The sequence below is a fragment of the Chiloscyllium plagiosum genome, chromosome 10, assembly GCF_004010195.1.
Source record: "Chiloscyllium plagiosum isolate BGI_BamShark_2017 chromosome 10, ASM401019v2, whole genome shotgun sequence".
In the NCBI taxonomy this organism is placed as follows: domain Eukaryota; kingdom Metazoa; phylum Chordata; class Chondrichthyes; order Orectolobiformes; family Hemiscylliidae; genus Chiloscyllium; species Chiloscyllium plagiosum.
In genome coordinates, this window is record NC_057719.1 from 66737460 (window position 1) to 66752766 (window position 15307).

The 15307-nt window shown below is 37.1% G+C and overlaps 1 protein-coding gene across 2 annotated transcripts; it reads right to left on the reverse strand.

Moving 5' to 3' along the window:
- Positions 1–1179: 1179 nt before the first annotated feature.
- On the reverse strand, positions 1180–15101 carry grem1a (gremlin 1a, DAN family BMP antagonist). 2 transcript variants are annotated; one of them, XM_043697992.1, is made up of 3 exons: positions 14893–15037; positions 13913–14024; positions 1180–2806 (listed from the first exon to the last, which is right to left on the reverse strand). In XM_043697992.1, exons 1-3 carry the CDS (start codon positions 15017–15019, stop codon positions 2290–2292), a joined length of 756 nt encoding a protein of 251 aa, XP_043553927.1. In that variant the 5' UTR covers positions 15020–15037; the 3' UTR covers positions 1180–2289. The 2 variants fall into 2 exon arrangements, with proteins under 2 accessions (XP_043553927.1, XP_043553928.1); XM_043697993.1 differs by lacking the exon at positions 13913–14024 and having other exon boundaries at positions 14893–15101.
- Positions 15102–15307: the final 206 nt, after the last annotated feature.

Below are 15307 nucleotides of genomic sequence, written 5' to 3' on the forward strand. Positions count from 1 at the left end.
CTCCCTCCTCCATAATATCTCTTTATAATCTGTTTCCTACAAAGATGTGTCCTAGCCACATTCTTTGTCTTTTCCTGATTACGTTCAGTAAATTTTATTCATTTTCCTCAGCACATCTTCATTTGCACCTTTTTCTGTATAACCCATCCTCTCCATTTTCTTCCGAGTCCCATTGCTGTTTAGCAATTTGACTCTATCTGTAACATCCACATCTCAAATCTGTACAAAACACTCCAAATCAATTTCTTTACAAGACACTTGTCCAGTTCACAACCCTCTCTTCTTACCAAATACGGCCTTTCCCAATAGCTTCCTTGCTGTTATTTCTTTGTTACACCTTCTATCTATAGATATGATACTTCCTGAATACTTGAATTATTTGTCCTTGTTCTAATATCTTCCTTTATGAATATACAAATATATATTTGATAAATGCCTCACTTTAATTTTGTCAGTGTTCAGTTTCATTCCAAAGTTCATGTCTGCTGTTACAGACCTTATTGACTCACTCTTATAATCTTTCTTCTGTGCTTGCTGCCAAAGCAGTACCATCTGCAAACCAAATGTTTGTCATACACCAGTTGTGTATTTCAGTTCTTTCCCTTGACACTCCAGATGTTGTGCTCTACGTACCTGAGAGAACAACTGGGATGTTCTGAGGTGTGCTGTTTTCAGCATGAAAGAAACTCAAGGATGGCTGTCATTCCTACTGTGTGGAAGCTGCTGGGTTCTTTTCCCCACCTCCTCAGTATAAAATACTTAAGATGAGGATTTCAATAATGTGGACCTTTACAAACAGTAACCTATATCCTACACATTTGTGTCACTGTACATTGATGTTTCAGTGCATTGACCAGATTAATTGACTAGCTCAGTTGGCTGGATGGTTGGTTTCAATTTCCAACAGTGCAATCTCAAAGTCCTTTTTTAACCTCTCCCCTCCTCTAAGGCATGGTGACCCTCCTGTTAAACCACCATCAGTTATCTCTCTGATGAGAGACAGCCATCTGATCCCCTGGGATTATGGTGGCTTCACTGACCAATGTGCTGTATGTTCATCCCCGAAGTGTAATATATAAAAGAAGCAAAATGAAAAATGGTAAATTCTTTACAGTGAAAAGCTGCAAGTCCACTATACACACTACTAACGATACTAAATAAGGAGACAAAATACCGTCGCTTTTTATAATTGTGGTAGTAGTTACACTTATTGGTCTTTATTTGTTCTGCTTGAGGGCACATTTCAAGTATCACAAAAAAAAGTCAAATTAACACACACCCAAAGGGAGACTATAAACATTGAGGAAAAACAATATTGTATGAAGCATTGGATCTGATTTCTGGCCTCACTACCTGTGTAGTAATAGATGGCAAGAGTGGATTGTATACCATCTATAGAACCTGCCTGATATCCACTGCATTAATTAAAATGGTGAAAATTGGTCAGGTCGAATAAAGCTATGACTAGCTACACCATACATTATCACACAGGCCATGAAGCTGAAATTCTATCCCATAGTGCTGCTGTTCAGAGTTACATACATAAGACCTTTTGCAATCTGCATGTTAAAGCTGCCTGTTGATTAGTAATATGTTTTAATAACAGATCATGTTGAATATTTAATAGTACTGAGTGGTTTGACAAAAACACTTTTGTTTCTCTGAGTCTGAAAGTCCTATACACATTCAGTGGTCGGTTATAGATCTAGGATACTTACAATGCAACTAATCTTCTGCTAGTCAAAACAGTGAGTGTAAATTGTGTGTGAGAAGGTGGATGTTGCCTGGGCTTGTTGGATTTCCCACCTCTTTTTACTCCTACATATATGTCAATGAAAGTATACATGATGTGCTGCAAATTTCAAAGCTAAACTATTGGATGTTTCATCAGTTCACATGGATTTTAACTTCAAGCTGCTAGAGATAGCTTGGAATTATTTTAATTAATCTACAACAAACAATGCCAAAATTACCTCCCTTTTGGTCAACCATGTAATATTATGGGCTGAATAAAATCTCGCAATGAAACAAATTAATTATTAAATACCCATAACTTTCAGAACAAAAGCCTTGAAATAATTATTTAAATATTCATATCCTTCTTATTGACTATTCACATTCCACACAGTGGAAATTATCAACTTGGGGGTTTGGATTTCAATCCAGTTCCTTGAACAAAATAAAGATAGGAGGATACAAACATGTATAAATGTGTATGTCCCAGTATTTTTGCCTATGAAATATAATGTGATAAATTGCTGAATGATGTTAGTAGTAATAACTGTTGCTTTAGTTGAGGTCTATGGAAATGCAACGACACTGTTTAACTCTCTGGATTCTTTTCTTCTTAATTGATGGCTGCAGGTCAGGACAGTTAAGGGTAACTGTCATGGTGGTGAATCTCTTAGGCTTGCAGAAAGAGCAGGACTGAAAGGAGCCCTCCTCCTTGCGGACATGCCTTGGTATGTAAAAGGAATTGCACTGGCCGTAGCAGAACCTATTGATGATGGTGCGGCTGTTGCAACCCTCTTCGTGGATTGTTTGCTTGAGGGGCTGTGTTTTGCACCAGTCCCGTTTCAGGTACTTCCTCTCGGTGACATGCAGCGCCTCATGACTCGACTCCAAGACCTCATCCACGTTACTCCGGTTCCCAGCCTGCTCGGAATTGTTTGGCTGCCCTTTGTCTGGGGATGGGATTACCCCTTGGGAGCTACGATTCCTCTTCTTCCCAGCTCCCTCGGTGGTACCCAACAGAAAACCCCATAGGAACAGAAAAATACACAGTGCGCACAGAGTTCGGGTCATTCTGGGGAAAGAGCACAAAATGTATTTAATGATATGCCCATTTGTAATTGCTTGTCAATTTTGTTTTACTGCATACAATGACTTCATGCTTGATTACACATTGTTCTTGAAGGAATTATTTAATCCTAAATCAATCCCCTTCTTCATAGCATAATCAAAGTATATAAATATTGACAATATGAATCTATTTCTCCACAATTTGCCCTCTAATAATGTTTAAACATACCACAAATAGTGAACAAGGTAATGTTGCAATAAATCACGACTGTAAAACCTATTATTATAATACTCTCGCACAGTTTTGCTGTGCTGCTTGTACTTTTGAAATATTACTAATTTGGGATGCATTTGAATACAGATTAGCCATTTATCTAAACAAGATTTCTCATAAATAATGCATGACCACTTTTTGAAATAGTGAAAATAGAATTTAACAATATCAAGTTAAAATATAGAACATTTAATGATTATTTTTATAAAACACACAGTTTTGTTTCATAATAAAATGATCTATCACCACATTTGATGCCACATGGAATATAATTTGGTGACAGTGACAAACCAAAATACTGAGTATCTTCTGTTCAGATATAAAGGTGGTGATTCATTGTTTTGTGCTTTCTAAATGGGCGGCACGGTGGCACAGTGGTTAGCACTGCTGAACACACAGTTTTGTTTCATAATAAAATGATCTATCACCACATTTGATGCCACATGGAATATAATTTGGTGACAGTGACAAACCAAAATGCTGAGTATCTTCTGTTCAGATATAAAGGTGGTGATTCATTGTTTTGTGCTTTCTAAATGCTTACTTATTATTTTTAAACTTTTGAGGAAAGAACTACATTAAATCTTGGGTGTGGACTTGTTGGGCCGAAGGGCCTGTTTCCACACTGTAAGTAATCTAATCTAATCTAATCTAAATGCTTACTTATTATTTTTAAACTTTTGAGGAAAGAACTACATTAAATCTTGTATTTAACCATGGTCACAACTTTGATCTGAGCAAAATTGTTACATTTGCAGTCAGGCAAGCTGATCCTGTCAATCTAATACATCCCTGTATGTCTGGATCCAGTACTCTAAGTAGCAGTCACAGTAAATTGAACTGTAAATAATTGGAAGGGAACTGTTGTATTCAGCAGGGGATTTTTAATATAAATGCCCTGAGCCTTCCAAGTTAAAGTCCCCTCCAATTAAACTGAAAAATATTTTGGGAATGATTTTCTCACTTATTGTATGTAGCACAATTGAAAATAAACCTTCTACAGCATGTTTACAATATTGCCTAACATGGGAACATCCTAATATCTTGCATAGGTCTTAAATACGCAGTGCATTTGTTCATAGTTAAATTGTATTTGGAAATCAAGCTTGATTGAAGTAATATCTGATCTATCTCCTAATTTTCTTCAAGAGCTGAGAAGAAATTTCCTTTATCATCTATATATGTGATTGATTGCCTGTGTTCTGACATTGAATGTGCTATGTAGAGTCCTTTGTGAGGCAGACTTCATGGGTTTTGTCCAATGAATGTGTTTGGCAGACTTGAATCTTTGTTTACAAGCAATGTTTAGTCATTACTATCGCCACAGCATATCCACTTAACCTGCAAACGAAGCCTATTATTGGTTAGAATAATTGCAAGCTAAATATCAGAAGTGAAAATCTTATCAAATTTACAGTACATTGTTTTACTAGCAAATGTTCATTGGAGCTAAATTTATTTGAGTTTACATTTCCTTGCCTTTATTTATTTAAGGTTTATTATTTTTGTAAGGTTTGTGAAGGTTTGTAGCTCAGGTTGAGGTTTACTCGCTGAGCTGTAGGTTTGATATCCAGACGTTTCATTACCTGGCTAGGTAACATCATCAGTGGCGACCTCCAAGTGAAGCACTGATGATGTTACCTAGCCAGGTAATGAAACGTCTGGATATCAAACCTATAGCTCAGCGAGCAAACCTACACCCTAAAGGTTTATTATATCTACCATTTCCCAAAGCAGACTGATTTAATACTGACAGTTAGAATTTGTGTTCCTGCCTGTATCATGTGAAGAGATGAAGAAGCAGACCAAGATCTATTTCAAACAATCCAATCGTTGGGCAAGTAATGTCTGACCTGTCAGAAGTTCCTCTTTTCATTGAATAATATATTATATCGACAGCACTTTTGATAATAAGCAGTTTGATAATTATGAAATTATTAAAAACAATGACAACATAGATGTCTATGTAGCCTGAAGGAATTGAGAAAAGATTGCCATGTAATACAGTATGGTACTGAAGATTAAGCCCTAACTGGCATTTTTGAGAGACTGGAGGGTAGCCCAGCCAGCTAGGTAGCTAGAAAGATAGAATGATTGAACATCCTCATAATGTCAGTAAAACTGGGCCATTGTCCATGTTAAAGGAAGGTTCATTTATTAAATCAAAAGCATCATTTAGTAGTCTTCCCCTCCAGCTGAGTGTAAAGTTTTCTTCCTAAAATAATCTCAGAAAACCATTATCAAATTATGAAAACCACAATATCTAAAAACATGGAATGGTAGAAATTTGAAATGGTAACTTTTACTATGAAATTGATACCTTTTTAAATTTGCTTGAAGTTTTACAATGTGACTTGGATAATGTTTTTGAATTTCAAAGTAACCTGGTGTCTTTACTTGGCAAAGAGACACCTCTATACAATTGGGAGAAAGTGAGGACTGCAGATGCTGGGAATCAGAGCTTAAAAATGTGTTGCTAGAAAAGTGCAGCAGGTCAGGCAGCATCAAAGGAGAAGGAGAATCGACGTTTCAGGCATAAGCCCTTCTTCAGGAATGAGGAGGGTGTGCCAAGCAGGCTAAGATAAAGGTAGGAAGGGAGGGACTTGGGGGAGGGGCATTGGCAAAACCTCCTTCCACCTATCGCATTCCGAACGCCCCCTCCCCCAAGTCCCTCCTCCCTACCTTTTATCTTAGCCTGCTTGGCACACCCTCCTCATTCCTGAAGAAGGGCTTATGCCCGAAACGTCGATTCTCCCTCTATACAATTGGTCTAGTTCTGTAGTTTTGCTAGATTAAACTCTGGAGTACAATTACTATCATTTTCTTTATTTTTAAGTTATAAGTATACTTTCTGAACCAAAAGAAAGCTTACAGTCCAATATTCTACTGAGGACAAATAAAAACTTGAATGAGCTCATAATTGTTCTTTGACAAGTTACCATAGTCCCTGGCAATTACTTAAAATGGGCATCAGCTATGTTACTGCTGATGAATATTAGAAAGACCAGGATAAGAGTAGAAAATATTTACATATCTGGCAAAACGTTTGACACAATCACAATATTTGAGGTCCATTACTCTTTAAGAGCTATCCATTCTTTAACCAATCAAAACTGTCAACCGCAGCCTCAAAACAAACACTCCTATACATGCATGGACTGAACAAACACTAAACAAAATAGAAACTAACATCAAGCTAAATATGGATTATACAGGCTGTTTGGAAAATCAAAATAATCTTTCCATTAAAATCTATGATTTCCCCTTTCAAGTTTCTAATTGCACCTTGAACAGTGATCTTTTGCTTCCATTTCCCTAAATGGATAGCCATTTCATATATTAATAATTTTAAAATTTCTTTAAGTACTTCCTGGTACCAGTCTTCCTGGTTCCGTCAGATCCAAACATCACGTGAGGCAGATATTACTTGTTTCAAAAGGTCCTAAGAATCAGTTCATTAAAACTTCCTACAGTATTCACAAATTAAATATTATGCTTCTTTAAGAACTAAAAATATATTTCAATAACTTCACTCCACCATTATGGTGAACATTCATGTATTTATGCCAGTTGAAATTGTGGTTTTAATTTACATTTGTTGTTTTTCTTGGTTGACTTTGCTGGTTCATTCTTGAGAAAGAAAGAAGATTAGCTAAAATTCAATATTTTCTTTCGGATTGTCTCCCCATGAAGATTTCCACTCGTGAAAAGATCTTATCTTCCCTGGCCAGTGATTCAAAGGCATGAACTTTAGTTGGTATAAGAAGAAAACAAGAGTAGAGATATTTTGAATTATTTCATTTTATTTTCAGCAATTTCTTAATTTTCTAAAAGGTAAAAATGGATTAAAAGTTTAAGAAAATGTTTATATTATCTCCTTCATAATGAATGGTATTTATTTCAAACAAGCTGTTAGTTCACAATTGTATGCTTTATCAAGATATAGGGTTTGAAATCATTTAATCATTTTATTCAGAAATTATAAAAATTAGTGAAGGGAATTTGATAAAATAAAAAGGGTATGTTGAACTCAACTGGGAAGACCTACTCGTGCAAAACATGTACTGCCCAGGGCAGTGCATGTATTTATTGCCCCCTTGTGCACTGATTGATTTCAGTACAAGACACATTCCAGATGTGCTAGAAAGAAATTTATTACCCTCTTAAACTACTTATTGTTTTCAATTACATATTATTTCAACCGGGCCTATGCAGTGACTCTGAATGGAGTGTATTACAAGTCAACATAACACCTTCCTATGCAAGCAACTACAAGATAATTTATTGAAATATATTTTCTGAGATGTCATACAGTATTTCAGTTTGTTAAAGGTTGGAAATCCTTAACGTATTTAAAACTCTTTTTGATTCTTGGCTCTTCATTCAGTGCTTAAAGATTGGAAGTGGCATTGCACTTGAAAAGGTCATGAGACTAATAGGGTTAAGTATTAATGTTAGTGCAAAATCATATCAGCAGTTTGTATACCATCCTAGATTACATATTATTTTGTTTTGAACCAGTTACTTAAACTAGCTGACCTTTTCATCTATTATACTTGTCATCATCATGAATAGCTCTTAATGGATCCAAATACTTATGTGAGTTCCTACCCTTTTTTAAATTACAGTTTTATGACACACTCATTAAAATGAAATTTCAGTGTTAAGGAGTGAAACTTTTTTTGGTTTTCCAATGTTATCATTAAGAGACCACACTTTCATGAGAAATGACATAATCAAAAATAGAGCAAAACCTTTTTTAAACTGTCTCAACTTAGAGAAGTATCTAAAATATCCTTGTGCATACATTCACCTCACACACCAATCATTCCCATGTCATATCTTGATTAGATTGTCAGCAAGTGCTGAATTGAAAATCACTAGAATGATACTAGGGCTAAAAGGGTTAAATTATGAATGCAGATTACCTAGAATTCTCATCTACTAAAATGAGTGGAATGAAGTGTGATCTATTTGAAGCACTTTAGCTAATTAAAAAGTTAATAGTTCCTCTCAATCTGTCCTGTTGCCTTTCAGGGACAGTTCCGAATGAATAAACACAAGTTTGAAGTGGTGGAAATCTGGAAAAGCTCCTACCAAAAGCTGTTCAGGATGAGGGTGTGTCATTTGAAAATTTATAAACTATAATTGATAGATTTTTATGAGGCCAGGGCTTTAAAGGAGGAAGGTGGATGGGATTAAGATGCATATCAGGCATGTTCTAATTTAATGTCAACAAAGACTTACAGCACTGAATGGAATGTTTCTACTCTGTATACTCTTATGTTTAAACTTGTCAAATGAATTTTATTTAAAAAATTTTTTCGGGCATCAGAAGGGGCATATCCCCAGTTTTAGCTATCTATTTCAAAGTAAAAGAAGAAACTTGTATTTCTATAGCACCTTTCCAGACCTGAAAGCATCCCAAATTGTAATAAAGTGAATGAAATACTTTGGAAGGGTAGTCACTATTGATACTTAAGAGTTTTAATACAGGTCACACAAACAAGAATTACATAAGTGAAAAGATCATCTATTTTAAATGATAGTTGTGGGTTGCATATTTACCAAGACAGTAAAGAAATCTCCCTGTTTTTCTTTGGCAACATCCACTTGAAATGGCAAATAAGGCTTCAATTCAAAGACACACTCGAAGGTTGGCACCTCCCAACAATTAAGCATTCCCCCAGTACTTCACTGACCTCAGTACTTTCCAGCTCCAAGTTTTGGAGGAGGACTCAACCTCTGACACGAGGCAAGACTGCTACTTGCTGAAGCAAGGTTGACACCTACCACTTTTTCAATTATTAAATGATGTATAGTTTGCTAATAAAAATAGAAGAGCCCTTCAAGGAATTGAGTAATACAGTCGATTAACGCTGAACTTTCAGCTTTTGAATCTGAGTTCAAATTTAACCTAAGTTATTGTGGTGGATGGAAGTTTTCTCTTAACTATGGCTGTAGGATAAGTTCAGGCATGGAGCCAAAACACAAAAACATTCATATTTAGCACTAATTTGATTCCGAGAACACCCAGATGGCTGGCATAGAAAACACAATAATAATATAGGAGGATGTTTCAAGTTACAAGTATGTGGGTGAAGCAAAATAGAAAAATCTCTCCCCTGCCATCTAGATATTTCTGACCTGAGAGCAATGGATATTAACAGGAGGTTGTTGAACTGACATCTGACCAAGTATTTTTCAATTACTCCTCCGAAGTTGCACTCATCCCTCGATTAATTTTCTTTGCGTTCTTGTTAAACATTAAAAAACATGCGCATTAATTGTTCTGTATTTTCAGAATTAAGTAATCCAGAGTAAAAGAATAGACATGAAATATTCTGTTCCCTTTCGCTGCAATTAGTGGTGGTGGTGGGATCCAACTTCGTGGTGCCACCTTTTGATGCTTTATTATGCTGTAGGAGAAAATTTACTACTACCTACTGCTATTTACCGCTCAACAAAGCATCCCTACAGATTACTATAATTTCAAAATATGCGCAATGTCAATACAAATACCAATACAATAAAAAAAGGAAATGAAAATGTTTACTCAAGTGCTAGGCACACAAAGAAATGTACTACATAATAGAAGTATAATATACAGTATAGATAATTTGTTTTTGTGGCATTGTCTTTCACTTATTTTATATTTGCTTTTATTTATTTATATTTCCCCATTTACTGCCCTTTTCCTTATCTTTTTTGTATTTCCATTTCTGCACATAACGTGAATAATAATTAGAGATGCCCATGTTCGTTGGGAATCTCAAGGGACATTTAAAAACTGCGCAATAGAAGAATCTTTGTGTATTAATATAGATTTTACTGTTTTCATGTCCACGTAAACATGAGAATCTGTACAAACATGGATTCACATTTCATTCCAATCTGACAATCTGGTTTCATGCTATTACATGCGTTATGAGGTCGAGTGGTATGATTGCTTACATTGAGAACAGAAAACATTAAGTCAAAGCCCCCAGAACTACTCATCTACACCTCCTTGTGGAAAGCTTCTGAACTGCAATTGTAGAGATATTGGAGCAGTTCGTCAGAGAATCGGGGATCTCAAAAAGAAAAACATCTACAAGTTGTGGAGAAACTATGTTGTTTCTTGAAAGGAAATAAGATTTTCCATTATTGCTTTTTGAAGTGATTTAAAGCTAGCTCACCAGCAGTTAACAACAGCTATCCTCATTTATTATTACAAATGAATAATAAGTATGACTTTATGAAGAAGGACCCAGGCGATTTTATTTTCTTTTGTAATTTGCATTATTGCATACTATGTTCCCTATTTTTTAAAATGTGTGGTCTAGAAAATAGTTGTTTTTTTAATTGCACTTGTTTTTTTCTTTCCTGTATGATATCGATATAACATAGCCACTTTAACAGGCGAGTACCCTGCACCTGATCTGCCTGGCGCAATCACCAAAGCGAAATTCTGAGAATCCATTTTTGGAAGACGATTTAAAAGAGGCACCATGCTCCTTGCATTAGTAAATAAGTGATTTAACATCTGGGAATAATATCTTGCTGAACTTACTTTAAAAAAACATTAATAAGCAGCCCAGCTATAAATAAGTCTCTAGAACCCTATTATTTCAATTGTGTTAACACCTTATTCCATTGATATATTCCACTATATTATAATTTTTGGACTATCTCACAAATATATTTTCCTATATAATCAGTTACTGCATTCCAGAAGTATTCCATTGTAAAGATTTTTGAGAAATTTTGCTAAATTTCTAGGTAAATAATTATTGTCTTTTTGTCTGCTAATATCTTTAGGTTTAAATGTTTTAGGTTATTCTTTAGCTTCTGTAGTAAATTAGTGACGACGTAGAATTTTAATTTCATAGCAAAGAGAATAAAATGATAAACCTGAAGAACAATGGCTGAGTGATCAATTAATGTAACAGAAAGTGTGTATCTATGTACAAAACTTGTACAAATCACATTGTACCCAACCTAGAAACAACCCTAAAGTTCAAAAAGGCTTTTAGACCACCCTTTACATATTTCCATAAAAATGAAAGCTGGGAAATTTTCTTAAAGAATTGGCAGTTCTATGTACAGACAAAAGTTTAAAAACTACATCACTATTTCTTTAAGCCAAATTGTCTGAATAAACTCTGCACAAAAACGGTTTCCCCATTCGCTGCTAAGACACAATGAACATTGCTATAACGACAGAACTGAGAGCTGTTTCTTGGCAGATGCTAGTGAAAACATTAACTTTACTGTCCTAGTCTTCGGAAAAGTAAAGTAGCAAATGTAAACATAGCCATGCACTTTAAAGTTTGGCATCTCAGTGGTCAGAGCTAAAGGTTTCTCTTAAAAGATTGCTTTTCAAATCTAGACACCATGACTTGGATTATAAAATTGACATATGAAGTGCAACAAAGCTCATCTGTTTATATATGTAAAGTAATGAATGCATAGAATTTAATTTCACAGCAAGAGGAGAATATGATAAAACGTGTGAATAATAGTTCACCGATCAATTAATGTCAACACAACCAGAAGACTGTCAAATTCCTGTGCATCATTTTACTTTCTTTAAAAAATAACTGCAAGGTGAAATCCATTTACACAAGTTGACAACTTTTGGCAGTGTATGCTCATAGAGGTTAGTGTGTGTAAGTTATGAAGGAGGATGGAAAAGTGTTATTTTGAAAGGATGGTTCACTTATTACATATAAAATTATAACTTATTCTAATTCAATTATACACTCAGGTTTAGACTGCAATATACAATTCCTGTCTGCAGTAGTCAGCATTGAAACAATGTCATTCCAGTACATATATATCCACAATAGTATGCATTTTGGCCCATTGATGTAATAATAAAATGTAAATTCCTTAACAGTACCCACCGAGTATAATCTAATGGTGAAATATTATGTTAATGTCGCAAAATCATAATCTGTTTTTTCGGAATAGTACTATTCATATTAATAATATTATCTGTAAAAAAAATCATGAACTATGCATGATAAAACCTCAAGCATTCTAATCAATAAGGCCAGAAAATAAAATTAATGTTGCCACACAAGTCTTAGCAAATAGTATGAATTCTTATCTCCTTGTTTATAGCAATAATGTAACTGCTCTTGAAATAAATTATTTGGTAGTTCTACCAAATTTGAAGGACTCTCAGGTGCGACAGGCTTTCACGCAGCCTGTTCACATTTTTTAGGCAATGGTGGTTTCTGATACTCATGAGTAGGGAGTAGGTATTGTTAAACATGTGTAGATCCACGGCAAAAGGGTGAAAACGTGAATTTCACATCCTTGGAATTACTCAATAAAGGAAAGAGCGATGCAGCTGGTTGGAAAAAGTGAATTCGAATTGATCTGACAATAAATCACGAAACTATGGCAATACTTTTGAAGTGTGTGATTTTAAATTTGATGTTGTTTGTACCACAGAAGAATGCAAGGACTTCAGAATTGTTGTGAAGAGGCTGATAGTAATGATGCAATGTAAGCATTTGTGGTGAGTCACTTAGTTAATGTAATATGTTCGTGAAATAAGATTACCATTGAGCACTTTCCCCCCATTTAGAGCGTTATGGCCGAGACATTAAATCCGACTGAAAATACTGACAGTTGCATCTTTGAATTGAGCTTTACTGTTATTCGTGCAATAACTGAATGAATAACAATTGCGATTTCAACATGTTTGTTGATTAAAAATTAATTTTTATACTGTGCGCTTTAAACACCATGACATTCATTTAAGCTTTGCTGAGTTGGCTTGGAATCAACATTTGATTTCGTCAGCGTTACTGTGTAATCGCGTCAACAAAAATGGTAAACAAAATCCACATTTCAATCATTCAAATTCTTTAAAGATCGCCTGAAGCATTTTTTTCAATTATTGGCCAAACATTTTTGTCTGTTGTGTATGTTTATTATTATACTATGCAGTGGGCAAGAACTGTAGCAAGGACAAATCTTTCCCAGGACTATTCTTACAGATCAGAGAGAAGGTATACAGCACTATGCTGAGTTGCCAAGAAGCAAATGCACGGCATACTGGTCGGTGCTGTAACAATTCCAACCTAGTGGAGATGGTTAACTTTCCCTTGAATTTCTCCTATGCCACATTGTCTTTGGGAATGATTACAGGATAGTGAGATGGCTTTGCGTTCTTGGCATAAAATATGGAGGATTTGACTGCAAAGAGAGAGAAGCCCAGAATGGTTTAATTCTTAAACTGGGGATGGTATTGGGGCCGGGGGCGGGGGGGGGGGGGGGGGGGGGCTGGTGGCGGTGAGGAACGCTACATAACATTCACAGAATGACATTGTTACGGCCACTCAGCCCATCGTGTCTACCCCGGCTCACCATCGAGCACTGAAATCACGCTGAGGTCTATTTCTCGAAATAGTTCATCATCGATTTCCCAGAAGTAATAGCAAGTAAAAGTTGATCGATGGATTCTGCAGGTACTTCCAACTTAGAGAGAAGGGAAACTGTCTTCTGATGTATATTTTTAAAAAGCGATTTTTTTAAACTGCACATGACATGAGTCACGGCAACTGAATTGCTGTCCCTCTGTGTCACTTGTCCCCCTCCCCGCATCCTCCGCTGCAAGTTGTTACTTGAGACAACTCTCACTGCTTCCTTTTCGAGTCTGATAAGGCTGCAGTACCCCCAGCCATTTTCTCTCTCATCTCCCCACCCCTCCAACCCTGACGCCCCAGTGCCAATGTGAAACATAGATAAAAGCGATTAAAAAAAAAGTCATTCACTAATGTAACAGAAAAACGAACATGTCGGAAGCCCTTCTTCGCGAATTATTGTTCTGTGTGATACCTTTGTGTCAATCTGACCGCATCCTGGAATCTCATCATTATATGGGCCACCGCCGACAGCAAACCGGGGATGCTGAGGATGCGTCTCCGTTTACCAGAGCGGAAAATACCGACTGCGGGTGGGGGGAAAAAAAAACAAGGAACAGAGAGAACCAAAACACGATTTCTTTTTTAAGATATTAAGGACACCAAAATGAGAAAATCAAGAAAAGAGGAAGACTGCAGGAAATATTAAACTGACTGGGCTATGGAGAGACATTTAGATTAAAGATCAGCGGGAATTCACGCTGCATTCAAAATAAAAGCACACAGAAGGCTTTGGTAAAGTGCAGGATGTTGTTTGAAGAAGCCAATATAATCTGGGTGTTGGAAAGAAAGTAACAGGCGAAAGCTGCAGTCCACACCGACCATTGATTTTTGTGAGCTCCCTCCCCATTTACATCGATGTGAGTTATACTTGAGTTCAGGGAGAGAGAAAGCACAATATCATCTCTCCCCCAGAGGTGGGGAGCTGTTAACCAGGTTACTACTGCTGCATTCTGAGCCGACACGGACACACTGGCCGGCGTAAACATCCAGGCATTCGCTGCTGAGAGCCAGCAGTTAGACAGAGAGTGCCTCTCTCCGTCTGTCCATCCGCCGACAAGTCGGTATTGCCCGCTCTACAGGGTAAAAAATACTCCGGCTTCCTGATCCCGGCTCCGCGGGAGGTTGGAGGTACGGAGTAACCGGGACTAGCCTGGGCTGACAGTCCAGCCTCAGCTCACCGTCAGCACAAGGAAGGGAGAACCGAATGGGAAAGGTATAGAAACACACAGAGAGAGAGAGAGAGATGTGAGGCAGAAGTACATGGAACAAGGAGGGAGAATCAATTCAGCCGCACCACTCAGCTCTCCTGCCTCCTGATAGTTTCCGCCAATGTCCTGTTAAACATCTGGGCGTGTTGCTTTGTTTTACTGTTAAAGGCTGGGGTATACTCACCTGACCCCGGCCCCTGACTGTAGACTGCAGCCTCCGGGTTCAGACAGGAGCTGGCCTCGCCCGAATGTGAGAAGCTGTGGGCGCTGCTGGCAGCTCCATGAGCTGGCCGCTCCTCCGCGGTACACATTCCCCCCGCCTCCCCGGATCGTGCAGTCACGTTTAAAAGCGAAGAATTCTCCAAACCCCCTCGCGATCATTGGCTACAAATCAATCCGCCCACAAAACAGGGTCCGAACGGAAACCGCATGGGATCCTCACCTCCCCCTCCCGGCCAGGCCATCCCCCCCAGCAGCTCGGACAGTAAATAGCGGGCGCTTGGGAACAAATTATTGAAGAGCAGCACGATAGGAGATTACAGAGTTTTGTTGTTGCTAACTCTGTGCGTGTTCGCCACCAATCCAGCGATTTATGAATG